The following is an 18,730-nucleotide window of genomic DNA, read 5'->3' on the forward strand; positions in this document are numbered from 1 at the left end:
GCAGAAGAGTCACACACACACACACACATGCATACACACACACACTAACTGCTGGAGGCACGAGTTCTTATTATTTTTGTGTAATCAGCTTAGTGAGCAGGATGCATGGTGGGATAGGCTGCTTGCTGATGCAAAGAGCCTTGTAATGTTGTGTGGTGAGGTTAAGTAATAAAGTGGCGCAAAAAAAAAAAAAAAAAAAACCCCAGCGCTGAATGAGCCATGCTGAGTAAATAAGAGTGGATAAAGGAGACCGAGGGGGGAACAAGTCTCTCCCCAGGAGGTGGATCTCATTATGGGGATTTCAGCTGTCTGCGCACACTTGAAAACAAGCTTAATGCATGCCTATAAAGCAGGTGTAATACATTTGCTAATGTGCCCGCAGTGCCCATGGCTACAGCAACACAATCACTGCGTGGCATTGGGGACACAGAGAGAGAGAGAGAGGAGGAGAGAAGGAGAGAGAGGAGAGAGAGTGAGAGAGGATGAGCACGAGGCGGACTTCTTGTTTTCTGATACAAACAGCAGCAAAGGTCACCAGGTTTCACGGCTGCTTGGTTATACAGGAATGACTTTGAGCAACACGCCAGAACTTCAAAAAAACTGACAATATAATTCTCCCCATTGTTTTTGTGTATTAAGGAGATTATTTTTTCGCCCATGACTAGAAAGTACCCGCCAAAACAAAAGCGCAGCCGCAAGTTCTGTAGACGGGCAGCTGTGGAGAAAATAAATTGAATTTCAATATGCGTTTTATTTTCGTTATGGGCTTCCTTTAAGTTGGGAAATCATTTTTTTTTTCTTTTTTTTAATTTAAAAAAAAAACGTACATGTTGTATAGCATTCGCTCCATAACCAATATCAATAAGCCTTTCATGTCGAGCTAACAAAGAGGCATCACATCTCCTGGCACGGACACGGTTGGTGTTGTTGAGATGTAATTGAAGCTGCAAGGGTCACATTTTCGGAATAGAAATTACAGTCTTGTCTTTGACTTGTGTGGCGTGAACCAGAGATGCATCCCACAGCCCTTGTGTCCTTCACAAGCCTTTATTATTTATAACGCTTGCTCTTTGAGCAATGACCAGTACTAATGCATAACCTTCTGTCCTTCTGGCTGATTCGCTTCCTTTGAAACCAAAGATTGAGGCAGGAGAAGTGGGTGTATGGTGGATGAGGCAGGGGTGTGGGCGGGCGCGGGGAGGAGGAGGAGGAGGATTGGTGTGGGGGGGGTGGAGGGGGGGGGGTGGGTGTAGTATAGGGCAGTGGAGATATATCTGAGGATGTGGAATAACACTGTGATGCTTCTTTTCTCCAGAATAGAGTTATGGGCTTCAAAGCAATACTATTTCCTGACATCCCTCCCTCCACTATTTGTCTGCTTCACCAGAATAATGTGCTGGGAGGGGGGTGGGGGAGAGGTGGGGCGGGGTTGTTGGTTGTGGATTGTGGGTTGGGGGTACATGATTATTTGCTTGTTTCCATCTGTACCCACTCAGTTCTGTAAATATCAGCCGCGAGAAGAGGAAGGGAGAATACAGTTACAACTAATACAGGACTTTTTCCTCCCAGATAAACTCATTTCTAGATAAACTCCATTTAGCTCAGGTTCAGTGGAGGTAAGATATACTCTTGTGCAGCCTGTATCACCTGATGTTATCCTATAGTGATTGAGCCTGTGCTGCAGTGCCGGCGTGATTCATTGTTATTATACCTCTATGACAGAAGGAACGGGTGAGGAGGAAGGGAGGAGGTGGGGTGGGGTTGGGATGGAGGGGTGGAGAGGTGGAGAGGAGAGGAGGCTTTGAGGGGCAAAGGGGTAGAAAGTGGGACATAGGCAGCATTAGTGCCGGATAGCCTGGGGGGGCCCATGCTGATGTGTCAGGCATGACATGTGGGTGTCTAGCCCACCACACACACACACACACACACACACACACACACACACACACACATGAACACACACATACACACACTAGGATGGACTGCCCTCACACCCCAATGGCTTCTTCTAAATGTCCTGCACTTGGCCAACACACAGGATGGACAAAAGGGACATTATGTTTTATTGTTGGTACAGTTAGAGGACACTCACTCGTAATGATGATGTCATAATTAATCAGATCATTTTATAAAACTTTACACAGCTTACTGAGTAACAGTCCAACATCAAAAAAATAATACATTTACAATTATATGAAATCAGTAAATCATCCTGTTTGGCAAAAGTTTGGCAATTTCCGCTCAATAGATAACCTGCAACCTTTAAGAATAGTTGATTACTTATTTGCTAATTGACTAATTGACTAACTTGCTTTGTTACTTTGTCATTTGTCCTTTTTCTTAAAGGTGTAAGTAAGGCATTAACTTCAACTTATTTTCATTGCAGATTTATTGAAACATTATAAAATCGTGTCCATCACTGTTTCCTTGAGCTCAAGGTGACGTCTTTAGTTGTCTTGCTTTGTCTGAACGTCAAAAACCGAAAGATATTTGGTTGGAAATGATGAAAGAAAGTAGAAAGCTGCTACCATGTAATGTTTGGCAATTTAGAAATAATCAGTAAACCTTCAAATTTGACAAAAGTTTGGCAAAAAAATTCTGCTTAATAAATAAATAACCTGCAACCATTAAGCTACTATCAAAATAGATTGATTAGGGTGTAAACTTCATTAGTGATGTATTGAAACATTAGAAAATAGTTAAAAATGTTCCATCACTGTTTCCTGGAGCTCAAGGTGACATCTGAATGTCAAAAACTGAAAGATATTTAGTCCAAAAATTATAAAAATGAAACAAATTAAAGTATAAAATCATCATTTTTGAGAAGCTGCTACCTTGTAATGTTTCTTTCTTCACCAACTAATTGATTAATTCAGAGAGCTTTTTGGTTTTTATTACACAGACAAAGTAGAGATAAGAGAGAGAGAGAGAGAGAGAGAGAGAGAGAGAGAGAGAGAGAGAGAGAGAGAGAGAGAGAGAGAGAGAGAGAGAGAGAGAGAGAGAGAGAGAGAGAGAGAGAGAGAGAGAGAGAGAGAGAGAGAGAGAGAGAGAGAGAGAGAGAGAGAGAGAGAGAAGAGAGAGAGAGGCGGGGTTGTGGGCTCGCGGGGGCAACAGAATCCTATTTACAGCAAATATCATTTAAGTAATTCGGGAGGAGGAGCAAATTGTGAAGCAGGCATCTCCTAAAAGGCTTACAGCAGCTCTCTCTAACGCTCTAGTCTTCATCTCCGGCTTCACCGCTCGGCCCGTAAAAGGATGAAGAATAATTTTTGGGATTGTCATTTGCCTCTTTCAACCCCTGAGCTAATCAGGTTGATATTGCTTTTGGGAATGAGTAGAGGGGGGAGAGAAAGGGCGCTCCATAACAGATGTGCTCATGTGCAAAGTGTCCCATGCCCCCCCTCACCCCCCCCTCTCTTCTCCATCTTCCTCTCCCTCTCTCTCTCTCTCTCTCTCTCTCCATCACACCATCCTCTCCTTCTTGACCTTTTGAAACGGGCATCGCCTCTTCTCACCAATTTACCTCCCTCTGGTCCCTCTTGTGCGTGTTTCTGGCTCTACAGCAGCATCAAGGAAGAGAGGGAGAGAGAGAGAGAGATAGAGAGAGAGAGGTAGAGCTAGGTAAGAGCACGGTGGAACGGAGCACTCTCATGTCCGAGAGCCCTTTTTTTTTTTCCGGGTGAAGAAGACCTGCGGGCACACGAGTGAGAGCATAAGTGTCGGAGCGCTCCTTTACTGCTTTGAGCATCGTTTACATGCAGATTTCTCTCCCGTCCGTTCAAATCGACGGAGAAAAAACAATCTTTCTTCTTCTTCTTCTTCTTCTCCTCACAACCCTGAAGTGTTTGCCATTTCCTGTTGTTTATATTTAAAAACAAATAGAGAGAGAGACATCTACAGTATTACCCCCATCGCATCCATGTCCTCTCTCTCTCTCTCTCTCTCTCTCTCTCTATCTCTTTCTTTCTCTCTCTCTCTCCATCTGTCCTTCTTCCCCTTACTCATCGCCCTCTGCTCGTGGCTTAACAATCACCTCAGACACAGTCGACACAGAACTGCTGAGGTGCAAAATCCTTTCTGTTCGGCACACTCCAGCAGCACCACCCTCCTATGTATGTAAGTCCTTAACTCACATAATTCCACTTTGTGCCAGAATAATGAATGAGTTAGATTTCTCTTTCTCTCCTCTCTCCCTCTCTCTCTCTGTCTCCATCTCTCTCTCTCTCTCTCTCTACGCCCCCTTGCCGAGATGAGGAATCAAGCTTTAATGTTGAAGGCCCTCGGAGGGGAGAGATTGCTGTGGCCTCTTCTCTCTCTCTCCTCTTGCCCCTGCCCCTTGCAGGTGGGCTCTTAATTAAGGAAATGACAGCTCTCCTAGCCATAATGTAGCTAATAGTGTTACAGGCTAGCCACTCAAAAGTCAGTCTCTGGTGATTTCCCCCCCCGCCCCCCCCCCCAAGAAAAAAACGCTATTGACCTATCCTCCCAGCAGCAGCTTCTCCATCCCCATCCCCATCCCTATCCCCATCCCCAGCCTCTAAACAGAGTATTACTCCCCTGCAGGTCCAGAGGGAGCCATCTGACTAAGAGCACCTGGAGTTATTGGCAGCAGATTATACTCCGTGTTATTGTTAAGAGCTTTGGTGCCTGTAATGAAACACTGAGCTAAATCAGAGGTGGGTTTTAGGATCCTTTGCATTCTACAAGGAGTTAAGTAAATCGCTGTAAAGCTCCACAAGCTGCACATATTACAGGTGGTGCTCTTAACATATAGGCGACAGCAGTGTGTGTGTATGTGTGTGTGTGGCTTTGAACTTTATTCTACTTCCATGCTACTTTTGATAGAAAAAATGCTACCCTCTCCCCACCCCTCTCTCTCTACCCCTCTCTCCCCCCTCTTTCTCTCTCCAATGCTACATCAGCTTTCCAAGTGGTATTAACAAAATCAATGGTCAAACAATTTGGGACAATTGGCTGCGTATTGATGGAATTAAACCTCGCATTGTTGTGTTTTTTTTTTTCTTCTGGACCCATCCTTAACGCTTCGGCGGCTCACATTTGACGATGACAGCCATATATTGTCGATGGGCGTGCTTTTTTTTTTTGTTTTGTTTTATTTTTTTCAGCACTGTAATTATCACTCCTCCGATTCACTCCATTCATTATAACAGATAAGAATGTGATTAACTTAATAATCTTCAGTCCTTCTTCTTCTTCTTCTTCTTCTTCTTCGTCTTTTTTCTATTTTTTTTTCTTTTTTTTGACTTCACATTGCGAAATCATTTCACATGGATTAGATTTCAGCGGTAAAATGATTGACAACATCTTAATAGCAAACACATGCACTCAGCCAGACATTTTTCAAAAGGACCATTATAAAAATGGGGCTTGGCTTGTTCATTCTGAATAGCCTGAATCGTTACCGGGGCCTCTCTCCTACATTTGACAACTTACATAATGCATTTCCACTAAAATAGCTTAAGTGTTACAGCTTCTTTTATGGGCAAAAATTGATTCATAAATGCACCGAGGCGAAAGCTAACATGAACACAAAGCTTTCAATAACACCCATTTTATTCAGACTGTCAATGTATGAAGCGGTTGCATTAGACAAGGTGGCATGCTGATTGCTTTATGAAATCCAGGCTAATTGTTTTGTGGTGTAGTCCTTGGGGCACCCTGCATTAAGACAGGCCGAATCAAGTCATATAAATATAGCTCTTTACCCCCCCCCAACCCCCTCTACCCCCAGCCCCCCCCCCCTCTCAACCAACACAAACACACACAGCACATAGAGGCCTTGTGTGGCATTGAAAGTCACTCTCCAGTGGCCACTTTGCTGATCAATGAGAGAGAGAATTTATATAGCGGTGGATATTGGCAATCTTTTCATGACATAAGCCACATCAAATTTTTCGTTCCCTTCGTTCTGTAATAATAAATCTAACTATTTCACTTCCATATATAATAAAACCTATTTCTCTCTTATTCTTCAACCATGTGGTAACTGTCAGTAGAAGTATTGGATAAATAGGTGGATTGTTTCATGTAATTAAACCCATCTTCTTACTTTCAGTCAAGGCCACGATGCTCCATGCCTTGATGTAGATCTGTGGAGGATAAAGAGTGGGGGGGGGGGGGGTTTTGTCATCCTGAATGAAGATGTGATTTAAGGCCACTTGTTCTGTTACAACAGCGATTAAAGAAGTGCTCCGCAGATTCGAAAATATCAGAGACGTGGCTCCAAACGTCCCAGATAAACGTGAAACTATGTTGAATGTGCGTCGCTCCATCATTCTCTCTTTTTCTTTTTTCTTTTTTTTTTTTTTTGGCCTCTTCTTTTCATCTCTCCTCACTTCAATACATCCATTCATTCAATTTTATCCATTGTGTGACCCGCGTATAATCACGGCATCAAAGGACTTCTTTTTCTTTTTAGTAAAGGTTTTGATCGAGGTATTCCCCCCCCCCCCCCCCCCCCCCTCTGTATTAATCTCCATCTGGAAATCCATTTAAGAATCATTCACATTGGATAAGTAGATTTTTTCTAAAAGAAAAGAAACACAAAAACATGTACAAAGATTGTGGTAATAAAAAGAATTGAAGATTGACTCCCTGGGTATCGCTCCTGTCAGCTATTTAATTTAGTTAAAGAAATTACACAAATCCTTCGGGGGAATGATGTGCATGTGTATTTATTTATTATCGATCTCTCACCCGGCCATAAACGTGTTAACGTTACGGATATTTGCAAAGGGGGATGAAGCTTTCTAAGTTATTGTGAAATGATGCAATGAAAGGCATCAAGCAATCGTTATTCAGTTGAGTCTCCCGCACTGTTTATCAGATAAAATGTATTATTCACAACCAATATCTTAACTGCTGCAATCATGAGGCTCACGCTGTCTGAAGCTTATTGATGATGTTATAGAGTCTCTCGCTCCTTCATTAGAAGTCGAGCGTCTTAATTTAGATAATTGGCTTTTGTCTTTAGTGCGTTCTGATGATAATTAGATAATTCGCTGACATAAAAGTTGCTCAGTAGCACTGCTGGGTTTTATTATTGCTATCCAAGTGTGGCTAAATTTCCCTTTTGGAGAGGATGGAGGAGGGGGGGGGAGGGGGAGGAAGGGGGGGGTGAGTTGCTTGTAAATGAAAATCAGGCTGTTTCAAGTCTGCAAGGAAAGAAATTAATTTAATAATGACTAAAGTGAGAATTAACTGCTTGGAGACAATACTTCTAATGAAATCCAAGCGAAAGAATTCACAGCCTCATATTATCTACTTTCCAGCCCCCACCCCACCCCACCCACCCACCCACCACCACCACCACCACCACCACCACCAAATGAATTTAAAATCATACAGTAGTTTATGATGCTGCTGTACTTCTTTATATGGACTCTTAAAGTGTTTGTTGTTGTGTGTTCAGGTTGATCTTAATTCCTAGATACTGTATGCACAAGGCGGGGTAGGGGGTGGGGTTGGGGGGGGGGGGGGGGGTAGGGCTGTACACACACACACACACACACACAACTTGATCCATAATGGGTGAAATAATTGGCGAAAAAAAGAGACTCGGCTTGTCATAACATCCAGTGCATTTGTGACGTTGATAAGCGAGAGAGGATGTGGACCCTTCATGGTGGAGAAGTAGGCCCAGCCAGTCAGCCAGTCAGCCAGAGGTAGAAAAACCAGCAAGAAAAAGCAGGCTTTCTCCCCCCTTGGGCTTTCACATCAACCATCAAATGGTTGAGGTTCATTTGTTAGGTCATGCCATTCACCAATTATTTGGATTTTATGTAAAGATGAAATGATTTTAGTTGGCGGAGCTGAGTTTAAAACGTAATGCATAAATATACTTGACAGGCAATGAGATCTCGCTGGCAAGGCTACTCAATAGTTTTTTTTTGTATGAAGCTTTTCTTTTTTTTCTTTTTTTTATTAAAGGAGCTGGAAACCACTGCATGCCCTGTACTGTACTGTATGTTCAACTAAAAAAGAAAAACTCTATTCATGCGCCAATAAAAAAGACACAATACATCAGAGCTTTATTCTTCATTTAAAAAGAAGCCGCGATATTTTCCGTTTAAGAAATTGGATCTTACGGAGGAGATGTGATTATATGTTTCTTAATTCATTGCCATCGTTGTGTTGGGTTAACAAGGTCGCCTGGCCTTCAAACACATCTCCACACGGTTAGCTTGACTCTCAATACCAAATCTACTTTATACTAGAGAGAGAGCTGAGAGAGGGAGTCATACTTATTCAATCACAGATCGCACATAACCTTTTTTCTCTTTCTCTTTTTTTTTTTTTAATGATCGCATTTTTGTTAAATGAATAAGTCAGTTTTATTATAGTCAGCCTGTAATTTGACTCGATAACTATGCATAATAGGACTTTTAGGCATTCATCTGCACTTTCATTAGCAGAGTTAACACATCATAATCTAGAAGTTGAAGTTTAATCATTACCTTTTTTCTTTCTTGTAGCACATATGACGTCTACTTATCACTCTGCAGTACATTTAAAACTCATGATTAACTCACACACAAGGTTCAGATGTGTGTTTTACACTGTTGTCCTCAGGTCAAGGAAGGACAGAAGGAAGGAGGAAAAGAGGAAGGAAGTAAGGAAAGAAGGGAGGGAAGGAGGAAGGGGGGAAGGAAAGGAGATAGGAGGAAAAGAGGAAGGAAGTAAGGAGAGAAGGAAGGGAGGAGGGAAGGAGGAAGGAGGGAAGGAAAGGAGGAAGGAATTTAGGAGAGAAGGAAAGGAAGGAATTTAGGAGAGAAGGAAAGGATGGAAGCAAGGAAGGATGGAAGGAGGAGGGAGCAAAGAAAGAGGGGAGCAAGGAAGGAAGGAAAGAAAGAAGTAAGGAGGGAGGGAAGGAAAGGAGGAAGGAATTTAGGAGAGAAGGAAAGGAGGAAGGAAGGAAGGAAGCAAAGAAAGAAAGAAAAGAGTAAGGAGGGAGGGAAGGAAGGATGGAAGGAAGGATGGAAGGAGGAGGGAGCAGGGAGCAAAGAAAGAGGGGAGCAAGGAAGGAAGGAAGGAAAGAAAGAAAGGAGTAAGGAAGGAAGGAAGGAACAGTCAAAAGCGTTGGGGTCAATTTGACCCGGGAGGACGACAGGAGGGTTAAGCAATGAATCAGACCTCAGCTGTGTGTCACTAAGTAACATATGAGTCAGCTGCACTCTCCAGTCTGTAGAAGTGAGTTCTGTATAATCAGCAACGACTGAGCTGACATATAAAAACAGAAAGTCTGAGAAAAGAAGGAAAAACAATAAAATTAATAACAGGATAAATGTCTCCAAAATAAATAAAAACTCGAGTTAAGGCTAATCTCTTAAAAGCACGTCAGTTTACGTCAATGAAAAGGGTCTGAAGTTGTCATTGGAGCCCCCCCCCCCCCCCCGAACGAGACGTGAGATGAATCAGCAGAGAACACGTTTGTATTGACAAGCTGTCAGTAAGAGAGCAGGAAAGGGGTCCATGCTTGGTAATATCACATAGTTTATAACAAGTTGGTTTTTAGTACACTCCTCACCTTCACCAACTTATTCAAAAAGCCAATCATCTTCTAAACATCACAAGCTGTCAACCCCCCCCCCCCCCCCTTTTATTTTGAAGTCATGGAAATCAATGTTTAACAACTTACAACAAGGGATTTAATTATATAAAAAATCACATTCTCTCTTTTTATTTCTCCAGGTATCTAGTATGTCTCTCTCTTGCACAATACTATTAAGTTTTTGGTCATGCTCTTATTGTGAAAACTCCTTTAACTTTTGGTTTTCACTCAGATGGGGTCACACACTGTATTCTCTATTTTTATTCTCTCCATTAACAAGTTGCTTTTAATACACTCCTCACCTTCACCAACTTATTCAAAAAGCCAATCATCTTCTAAACATCACACATCACATCCACACTACAACCGCCTGTCAACTCCCCCTTTTATTTTGAAGTCTCTACATCGAAATCAATGCCTTGTTTACAACTTACAACAAGGGATTTAATTATAAAAATTCTCTCTTTTTATTTCTCCATGTATCTAATATATTTCTCTCACTATACTACTAAGTTTTTGGTCATGCTCTTATTGTGAAAACTCCTTTAACTTGTAGTTTTTCTGCTCTCATAAACAGATACTCACAAAATAATGAAATGAAGAGATTTTCACTCAGATGGGGTCACACACTGTATTCTCTATTTTTATTCTCTCCATGACAGTCATTTTTGGTGAAAGGCATGTATGAAACATTTAATTTTTCTGACAGTTCTCCCTGTGAGATTTGCACTCCACAAGCCTCCGTGTCAACATCGGGGCGTCACTCGACCTCAATATCATCGGAGGTCAAAGGGTGACGGTCAGAGCGGCCTTTCAGACCTTTTACAGCAGTCCGCACTCTCTCTTTACTCTCTCCATGCACTGCTCCGAGATCCAGCGAGATAGCGATTGATATGATATCCAATCGTCGGTGTCCTTTTTTTTTTTTTTTTTTTTTTTATCCTCCCCCCGCAGCCATCAGCAAGCTTATTATCATGTCCCTGTCTGCTCTGCTCCACTCTGCCCTCATAGCAAACAGGTCTAATTGTGTCTCGTAGCTGCAGGCTCAGGAACGAGAGGGGAGGGGAGCGGGGTTTTTTTAGATGAGTGATACTCAGTGATGTAAATGGCTGAATAATATGGCCCCGGCGTTTGTGGTGGAGCTCCATCTCTCAGCGGTAATCTAGGCCATCGGGGACCCGCCAGTATACATCATCCCCTCCCCATCAATGAGCCTCTCTCTCTCTCTCTCTCTCTCTCTCTCTCTCGGCTGGTTGGTAATTTATTCAGCGCTACAGCGGTTATTGATAAAGCACTTAAATACAAATTCCCTGCTTTCCCTACTGCCCTCCTCCGCTCCGTACGGCCGCCTGTGTTGTAATATCACTGTGTGGTTTGTGTTGTGTGTTTATCTACGTGGATAGTCTGTGTTCTCATCTTTTTACTATCTCTTTCTCTCTCTCTCTGTGTTTTTCTCTCTGCTCTCTCAGGAGCTCGTGACGGTTCGGTCCAATCTGACGTCAGCAGCAGTCCTTCTGAGCAGAGTCAGCTGGGACAGACTCATCCCGGATACCCAATGGGTCCACAGGTGAGCGAGATAAAAAGGATCTTCACCCCTTCAACCCATGAAAACTTAAAACATCTGGATTATCTTAAGCCTTCATAGAGCACTGATTGAAATACTAGAGAGTTATCGGAGGGATATTACAGTACATGACTTTTTTATGTTGCAAATCGAAGTCAGTGAAGTTACCATGTGTGGTTCCTCGCCAGTCTAAGGTGCAACATTTTCCAAAAAGTCTATTAATAAAGATCCACATGGTTCTAAAACCTCACAGAGAGGCATAGGGAGGCTATTTTGGATGGGTCACCAGATAAAGCAGGGTTCAAACTCATCTTCAGTTCAGGGGCCCCATGCAGCCCAATTTGATCTCTAGTGGGCTTATATATTATATCTTTACTATAATAAACCATCTATTCACAAAACAGATGAACAGCCTGACATGTCTGAAGAAGAATCAGTGCACAGAAACTTCTTTTTGACAACATTTTGACCAATGTTGAAGATATGAATTGTTTAAATATGACCACGATATGTATTCATTGTTTTTTCCAGAGAATTATAATCTGGTTAGAGTGGGAAAAAACTTCTGAAGCAGCAGAAAAAGTGGAATTACTTAAGGTTATCCAGTGGGCCAGATTGGACCTTTTAGAGGGCCGGTTCTGGCCCACGGGCCGTATATTTGACTTCCCCTGCGATAAAGAGTTAATGCTTTGATGAACTCACCCAAATAAGCCAATTGTGCACGAGATGACATAATAAGTTACATAAAAGTGGCATGAAAAGTGTCACACACACACACACACACACACACACACACACACACACACACACACACACAATAAGTATCCATGAATTGAGGCTTTTGAAGACGTGGAGTCAAATGTTCACACGAGGAGAATAAAATAAAAAAACAACAGCGCACTGACAAAAGAAAAAATAGAAGAGGCTCTTCAATGCAAAAAGAGTGTGGTGTACCTCTCTATTTATCTCTCTGCTCCTAGACACGCTGCTCTTTGTGTGTGTGTGTGTGTGTGTGTGTGTGTGTGTGTGTGTGTGTGTGTGTGTGTGTGTGTACTGAGAGAGTCATTTCAAAGAATCGACAGGCAGTTAAGGCTTGTGATCACGCATAATGACACTTAAAATGAAACCGCCTCGCTCAGTTTAAAATATAAAGCTAATGCTAAATGCTATCGTTTCAAGCTAAAGTCGTGAGCGTATTTTGTCATCACGCGTCATCATCCTCTAATTAAGACGCGGCGCTAACGAGCTGACAATACAGGCCTTGTCAAAACAAGCAGGGGAGCAGGGAGCTGGAGCCTGCAGCCGTGTTAATAGCTCAATCAGGCATTGTCCTATCTGATTGGATTTATTGGCCTGGGTGGCTCGGCGATGTTTAATGAACATCTATCTCATTAGTGCTGCTCAATGTCACCCACCGCTCAACACACACACACACACACACACACACACACATACACACACACACAGGCACAGCATCAGAGCATCAGCATCAGGTTTCCTCCACCCTCTTTAATAAGGCCATTCTCCCTCTGCCCTCAGTGTTACTCAGTGACAGTCAATCCTCATCAGGATAAACAAAAGAGGAAACATGAGAGAGGGGGAGAGACGTTCAATTTAGGGGTAAGAAATCCCCCCCCCCCCCACCCCTCCCTTCTGCTCCTCCCCTGTGTGTGTGTGAGAGAGTCAATCTGCCGCGGATGGAAATAAAGGATGATCTTAATTAAAACCACTTTTCTGATAACGGATACCCACACTGGTCAAAGCCACTGTTCTGTTCTGGTAATAGATAAGAAATAAACACCAAAAAAAAAGGGGAAAAGAAAAGAAAAAAAGAGAGGAAAGTATCTCAGGCAGGCGGCAGTTAAGAGTCTAAGCCTCAGCAGGCGGCTCTCAACAGTCACCATCTAATATATTAATGCTGTCAGTACAGTCTCTGTGAAGCTAACACTTTTCAGAAACAAAGGCGCTCCACATGCCATACCCAATTCTCTTGTTCCAGGATCAATATGTTTTGATAGATTCTCGCTCCAGAGCCGGATATTGTTCGAACAACCATTATCCGATGGTAGTTTACCCAACATGAATCCACCTTCCTTCTGTTTCCCCGCTCACAGTTAGGATGACAAAAGTCTGCTATCTGGGTGATTATGGGCAATTTCTCAGTGCCAGAGCTGCCAAGCAGATAGAAGGGGCCTGTTCTCCCCCCGCTGATGGGCAGGGTGGAGAGAGAGAGAGAGAGAGAGAGAGGCAAGGCTACTGCATCCAAAGTCCTGAGTGTGGGGCTGCTGCTTTCCCTCTCTCTTCCCCTGCCCATCTCCTCAACACACACCCAGTCTGTGTGAGTCTGTGTGGCCCCTAGGAGACCACTTCTCAACACTCAGCTGTCAGGCCTGCCAAGCGCCGTGCAGCAGCTTTCCAACGGCACCTACGCAGAGAAAGAGAGAGAGAGAGAAAGAGAGGGAGAGAGAGAGAGGGGAGAAAAAAGGCAAGAAGGTGAACTGCTGCTGTAACTCTCGATGAGTGATGCTGGGGATCGTCGTAGCTCCAAAAAAAACCCAAAAAAAAGAAGGAGACTTTATTGTGTGGCTGCAAAGTCGAGCTAATTACATTCACGCTAAATTTATCCTTATCTCAGATTACGGATGCATGCATGTACGGTGTTCTCAACCCGGATGATGAAGATGTTAATCGCTCTTTAACTGGCACAACAAACAGCCTAAAGAGCAAGAAAACTCCTAAACTGCAAACTCCAAACTCTCTCTCTCTCTCTCTCTCTCTCTCTCTCTCTCTCTCTCTCTCTCTCTCTCTCTTCTCTCTCTCTCTCTCTCTCTCTCTCTCTCTCTCTCTCTCTGTCTCTCTCTCTTTCTTTCTTGTCTGTCAGCTGACTGTGTGCTTAACATCTGGCTTCTCCTTCAACATAAGAAAAAAAAAAGAAAGAAAAAGCTGCCTGTAATGATAAATAAATCAGTGATACATCTGATAATTGTAGAATTGTCTTTTAATGTTATTCCCTTTCTATGCTGAGGCTGTCTTTTTTCGCTGTCAAGTCCTGGCAAATCTCATTTTGTTTGACTCGCAGATGAAATGTTCAAAGAGCGTCTTTGATTATGCGCCGCTTTCGATTTTTGAGATTAGTCGAGTTTTAAAATGCAAGATTAAACATGTCACCAGCAGCCTAACAAACGGGTCGCCTTTTGTTATTGTCCTTTGAGGATTCTTTGAGCTCCCGAATTATTAATTCATCTTTTTTTTTTTTTTTTTTGCTTTTTAAAGTTAATGGCAAGTGTCATTCTGAATGCTCTCAGAAGCGTCAGATATTGTCATTTGTTATGCGTTGGTGTCGCGTATCAAAGCAAATGTTGAGCAAGAAGGAATCCTATACAGTGCATGTGTGTGATTACTCCTGCCAGCACCAATCACCTCTCCTCCACTTTTTTTCTTTTTTAACAGCTTAGAAACACAAACAAGGTATTCGTTTGTCTTTCAGGGGGTGTGCAGATATTTCTCTCTCCCCTGTGTGCCTCCTCCGTCGTCGTCTTCTTCGTCGTTGGCTTTAAACCCATGTGACCTCGTGCTTCTTTTTTAAACTGTGATCGCATGTATGTCGGAGCGGGCGCAGGCGTTCTGCACGGCGCAGGGTTATCACAGTGACACGCCTGTCACCTAGGAGCACCGGGGCTTTGGAGTATGGTGGGCTCTTCGCACCAGTCAGCCCGCTCTGCATCCTGTGCAAGCTGCAGACACACCATGCAAAACAGAAGCAGATAGCTGACAATTGAAGTTAAAGGCTTGTGAACTTAAGTCACAGTGGAGGAGTCAACACAGCGCAGCCAGGCTTACCTTAGCGATGTCTAAAGGCTGCTTTACTGCGGACACAACCAGAACTGACAGCGCACCCTTTTTTTTTTCTCCCTCCTTGATTTTTTATTTCAAACAATTCAATTTTTTATGTTTTTAAAGGATAATTTCGTCAGATTTTTGCAGCATCTCCCGTCTCTCCCCCCCCCCCCCCCCCCCCCCCCCCTACTTCCTCCCCAGCGTAAATCCAGTTTGACATGCTCAAACGCTGACATAATTTCCAAAAAGGTTTTTATCAGAGTGAATGAAATTTAAGATGTCGTTCGCTGTGTATTCATGGAGATTTCAGCCACGGTTACAAACAGTCCCCCCCCACCCCCCCCCCACACACACACACACACTCTCAAAGCTCTCAATGACAAAATGTGTCGGTGTATTTCCGAACCCACTTCCTCGGAAAATACATTTGAAGAGATTCCTCTACTGTGCAAAATATCTCGGAGCGATACTTTTGATAACATATCTTTTTCCCTCTATGGGTATGACTGCACCGATTCCACTTTAACTAATATGAATGAATGGATACATGAACGAGACAAGAGTGATGTGTTATATCCCTCATCAAAAGAGTAAAGTATTGCCACTTTTTTTTTTTTTTTTCACCCCTACCCTCCCCTCCTTTACTCCCCCCCCCACCCCCACCCCCTTCCTTCCTTCCCCTCCGAAAAGCACTGTGTGTTTCAGTTTCAGACACATTTCTGTGGTACCAGGGATTTGTTCAGTGCGATGAAACATAAATCACTCTGCATCTCTGTGAAAGAACAAATCTTTGCTCTGGTTTTTTTTTTTTTGTAAAGATTTGGATTTGATCTCTGTCAGTGTGTGTTTTGACTGAACGTCTGTGACACAGCAAAGCACTGAATTCAGCTGCAAAACAACTTCATCAGAACACATTGATTAATGACACAGGCACTTCGGTGACATCTGCTTTATTGTGTGTGTGTGTGTGTGTGTGTGTGTGTGTGTGTGTGTGTGTCTCAATTCAGTGAGAAATAGAGTATTAATCGGTTTAATGTGATTCCCTTACACTGAGTTTTACAGTAAAGCACATATTCTACAGCACATACAAGACTTTCTGTTATTAAAAAAATAAGAAAACTAGTTATTGATGTCTTTATTTAACACATGCAAAGAGTTTGGTTTAATTTGATGCTTAAAAATGGGACTCAGTTTATGATTTTTCATGCATATGTCAAATTATGATGCACATATGTTGCTACTGGAAAACATATTGTCATTATAATATCAAACATATCACCCAACTCTATACACAAGTTTAATATATACAGTAAGTGTGTATTTAGTGGTAATGATCCTGTATTGTAAATATATAAAGATGTAACTGTAATCCATTACTTCTCAAACATTAAAATATAAAAGAAACACATTTTGGACTCTAAATATAAATAAAGTGGTCAGTGCATAAAGATGACCTCATTTTTGATTAAATTAAAAGTAGCCATGTGTGATTATACTGAATATTGTAATAACTGTGCATGTGTGTGTGTTTGTATCTGTGTTTTTGTCTGTGCACGTGTGTCTCCCACAGTCTCTCCTGGTGGCCCAGCAGCTGGCCAACGCTGTAGGTGGCGTGATGTCAGGGGCGGCGCCGGGTATGAACCAGCCCATCCTCATCCCCTTTAACGCAGGCGGACATCTGGGTGGGCAGCAGGGCCTGGTCCTCTCCCTGCCCACGGCCAACCTCCAGAGCCTGGTGGCTGCTGCTACTGCAGGGGGCATCATGACGCTCCCCCTCCAGAACCTGCAAGGTAAGAAAGAGAAAGAGGGCAATGTAGAAAAATACTCCAACAAAAAACATAACGGGTAACATGATGCACCGGTGCAGTGTTACAAAAAAAAAAAGTGCATGAAGTAGAAAGTGGAGAAGCGGATGCACTCGGAAGCTGATGGATGTTCTAAAAAACATCACAATCATTACAAAACAAACACTACTTCTGCTGCTATTAGTTACGAATACACCAAATATTGCTCTCGGCAAGAGTTTGCTATACGTTTATTGTATTACATGGAAGAGTTTTTTGTTTTTTCTCCGGTAGAAATGCTTTACAAAGCTCCTGAGCAGGTAAGAATCCTTCAGGGATTTGTATCCTAAAAAGCCGCTATCCTCAACTTGCCCAGAGGAACAACCATATTAATTACAGGTCAACGTTTTGCAGTGCAGCGCAAAAGCACTTTATGCCTCTTTCCTGTGCATAAGAGTGCACTGTACTTCACTTTTTTATCTATTTTCCACCTCATCTGTCTATCCACATGGCTGTACTTATCTCTGCCTTTAAAACTTTAATGCCCAAGTGTTCTCTTTTGATCATAGTTGTAAATGGTTTTCATTTTAATGTTTAAAACATTGTCTCTTTTATACCATTAGGTTGAGGGATGGATGGGGAAACCGTCAGTCATGAATCTTAGATGAGAGAGCAGCACTAATGTAAAAAGATGCCAGGCTACATGTAAAGCAGTGTGTTTTTAGGGTGGAGATTACAATAATGCCAGTGCAGCACAAAGTGCAGGGAAGCCTCCCTTCATGTGGGGAAATGGATGGACAGATGCCCTGAGTGAGGAAATGTGGAGGTAGAAGCCTAATGGACACAAACATGCATAAATAACAGCAGCCATCGCTGTGGGCAGAGCTTTTAATAAACCTGCATCTATCCAGTGAAGTCCTTCAGTGTATCCGTCAGTAGTGGACGATAATGGGCCCAGCAGGCCCGTCTGACTCACACTTCAACAGATCTTCCTCGCGGTGCGTGAGGGACAACCCAGAGGCTTCAGTGATCTGATGAACTGATCGACAAACACATTGTCAGGGTGTCAGAATGCCAAAACAAACACCTCTCAGTCATCCTTATTGTCCACTGCCAAACAAGCCAACAGACAGTCTGGAATTCAATGTCCTGATAAAATTCCCCATCCATGAGATACAGAGGGAAAAAAAACTGTTGTGTAGAAATGCCTCTGTGGCAGATCTTTTTTTAAGCGTGTGGACTGACAGACTGCCTGTTCGCACGTCCTCTTATCTGAAGGGGATGCATTGAAGGGACCTCCGTGGAGAGAAAGTGACACAAGTCACGAGTGAAGCTAAATGTCTTGACTGTGTCCAGGGCCCTCTGGCCACGTGGCGCTCCTCCACTCTCCCCTGTCTGAGTTCATCACAGCTCCGCTGAATGAGGCCTGCTGGCACAGCACCTCTGTCAGACAACTGCAACTCTGGCCTCTGCCCCTGTGTCCCCCCCCCCCCCCGCTTCCCCTCCCAGCCCCTCCGGGTCTCCAGGCCTGATTAATCACACATATAATACAGCACCGTGCTGTCGCCAGGGAGCAGTCAGATCATTTCACGACCTCAGGAGCAAGTGTGCTTTACAGCCCTCATGCTGCTAGCTAATTAGCGTCAGATCAGACACAAGACAACTGTGAGGCACAGTAATGAGACTCCAGGAGGAGCCCAGCCAATGGCTGTATTTAAATGTAATGAGGCGGCTAATGACCAACTAATAAGGCTGTTTGTCTTGGGGAACGGGTGTTTGAGGTTGAAGGAATAGTATACTTAACATGAGAGCTATGATGTTTGTGGTATTTTAATCTTCAGACTTTTTTTCAGACCTTTGTAAGAATACAGTATTTATTGAGTTATATTAGATCAGCACGAGGCTTCTCACTGCAGATTGTGCATGTCAACATGTGCATTTCATATGTTTTCTTATTCAGCTTCAATGACTGAA

At 43.0% G+C, this 18,730-nt stretch overlaps 1 protein-coding gene across 1 annotated transcript in view; it reads left to right on the forward strand.

Annotated features, from left to right (window-relative positions):
- The window catches only part of pou6f2 (POU class 6 homeobox 2), an 82,993-nt gene that overhangs the window by 5,705 nt on the left and 58,558 nt on the right, over positions 1 to 18,730 (forward strand). Inside the window, exons 2-4 of the mRNA XM_053342835.1 lie at positions 11,041 to 11,138; positions 12,675 to 12,689; positions 16,543 to 16,762. Of these exons, the coding sequence (XP_053198810.1) occupies positions 11,041 to 11,138; positions 12,675 to 12,689; positions 16,543 to 16,762 (333 nt within the window). The remainder of the gene's footprint in view (positions 1 to 11,040; positions 11,139 to 12,674; positions 12,690 to 16,542; positions 16,763 to 18,730) is intronic.

This window comes from Scomber japonicus, chromosome 21, assembly GCF_027409825.1.
Source record: "Scomber japonicus isolate fScoJap1 chromosome 21, fScoJap1.pri, whole genome shotgun sequence".
Taxonomy (NCBI): Eukaryota; Metazoa; Chordata; class Actinopteri; order Scombriformes; family Scombridae; genus Scomber; species Scomber japonicus.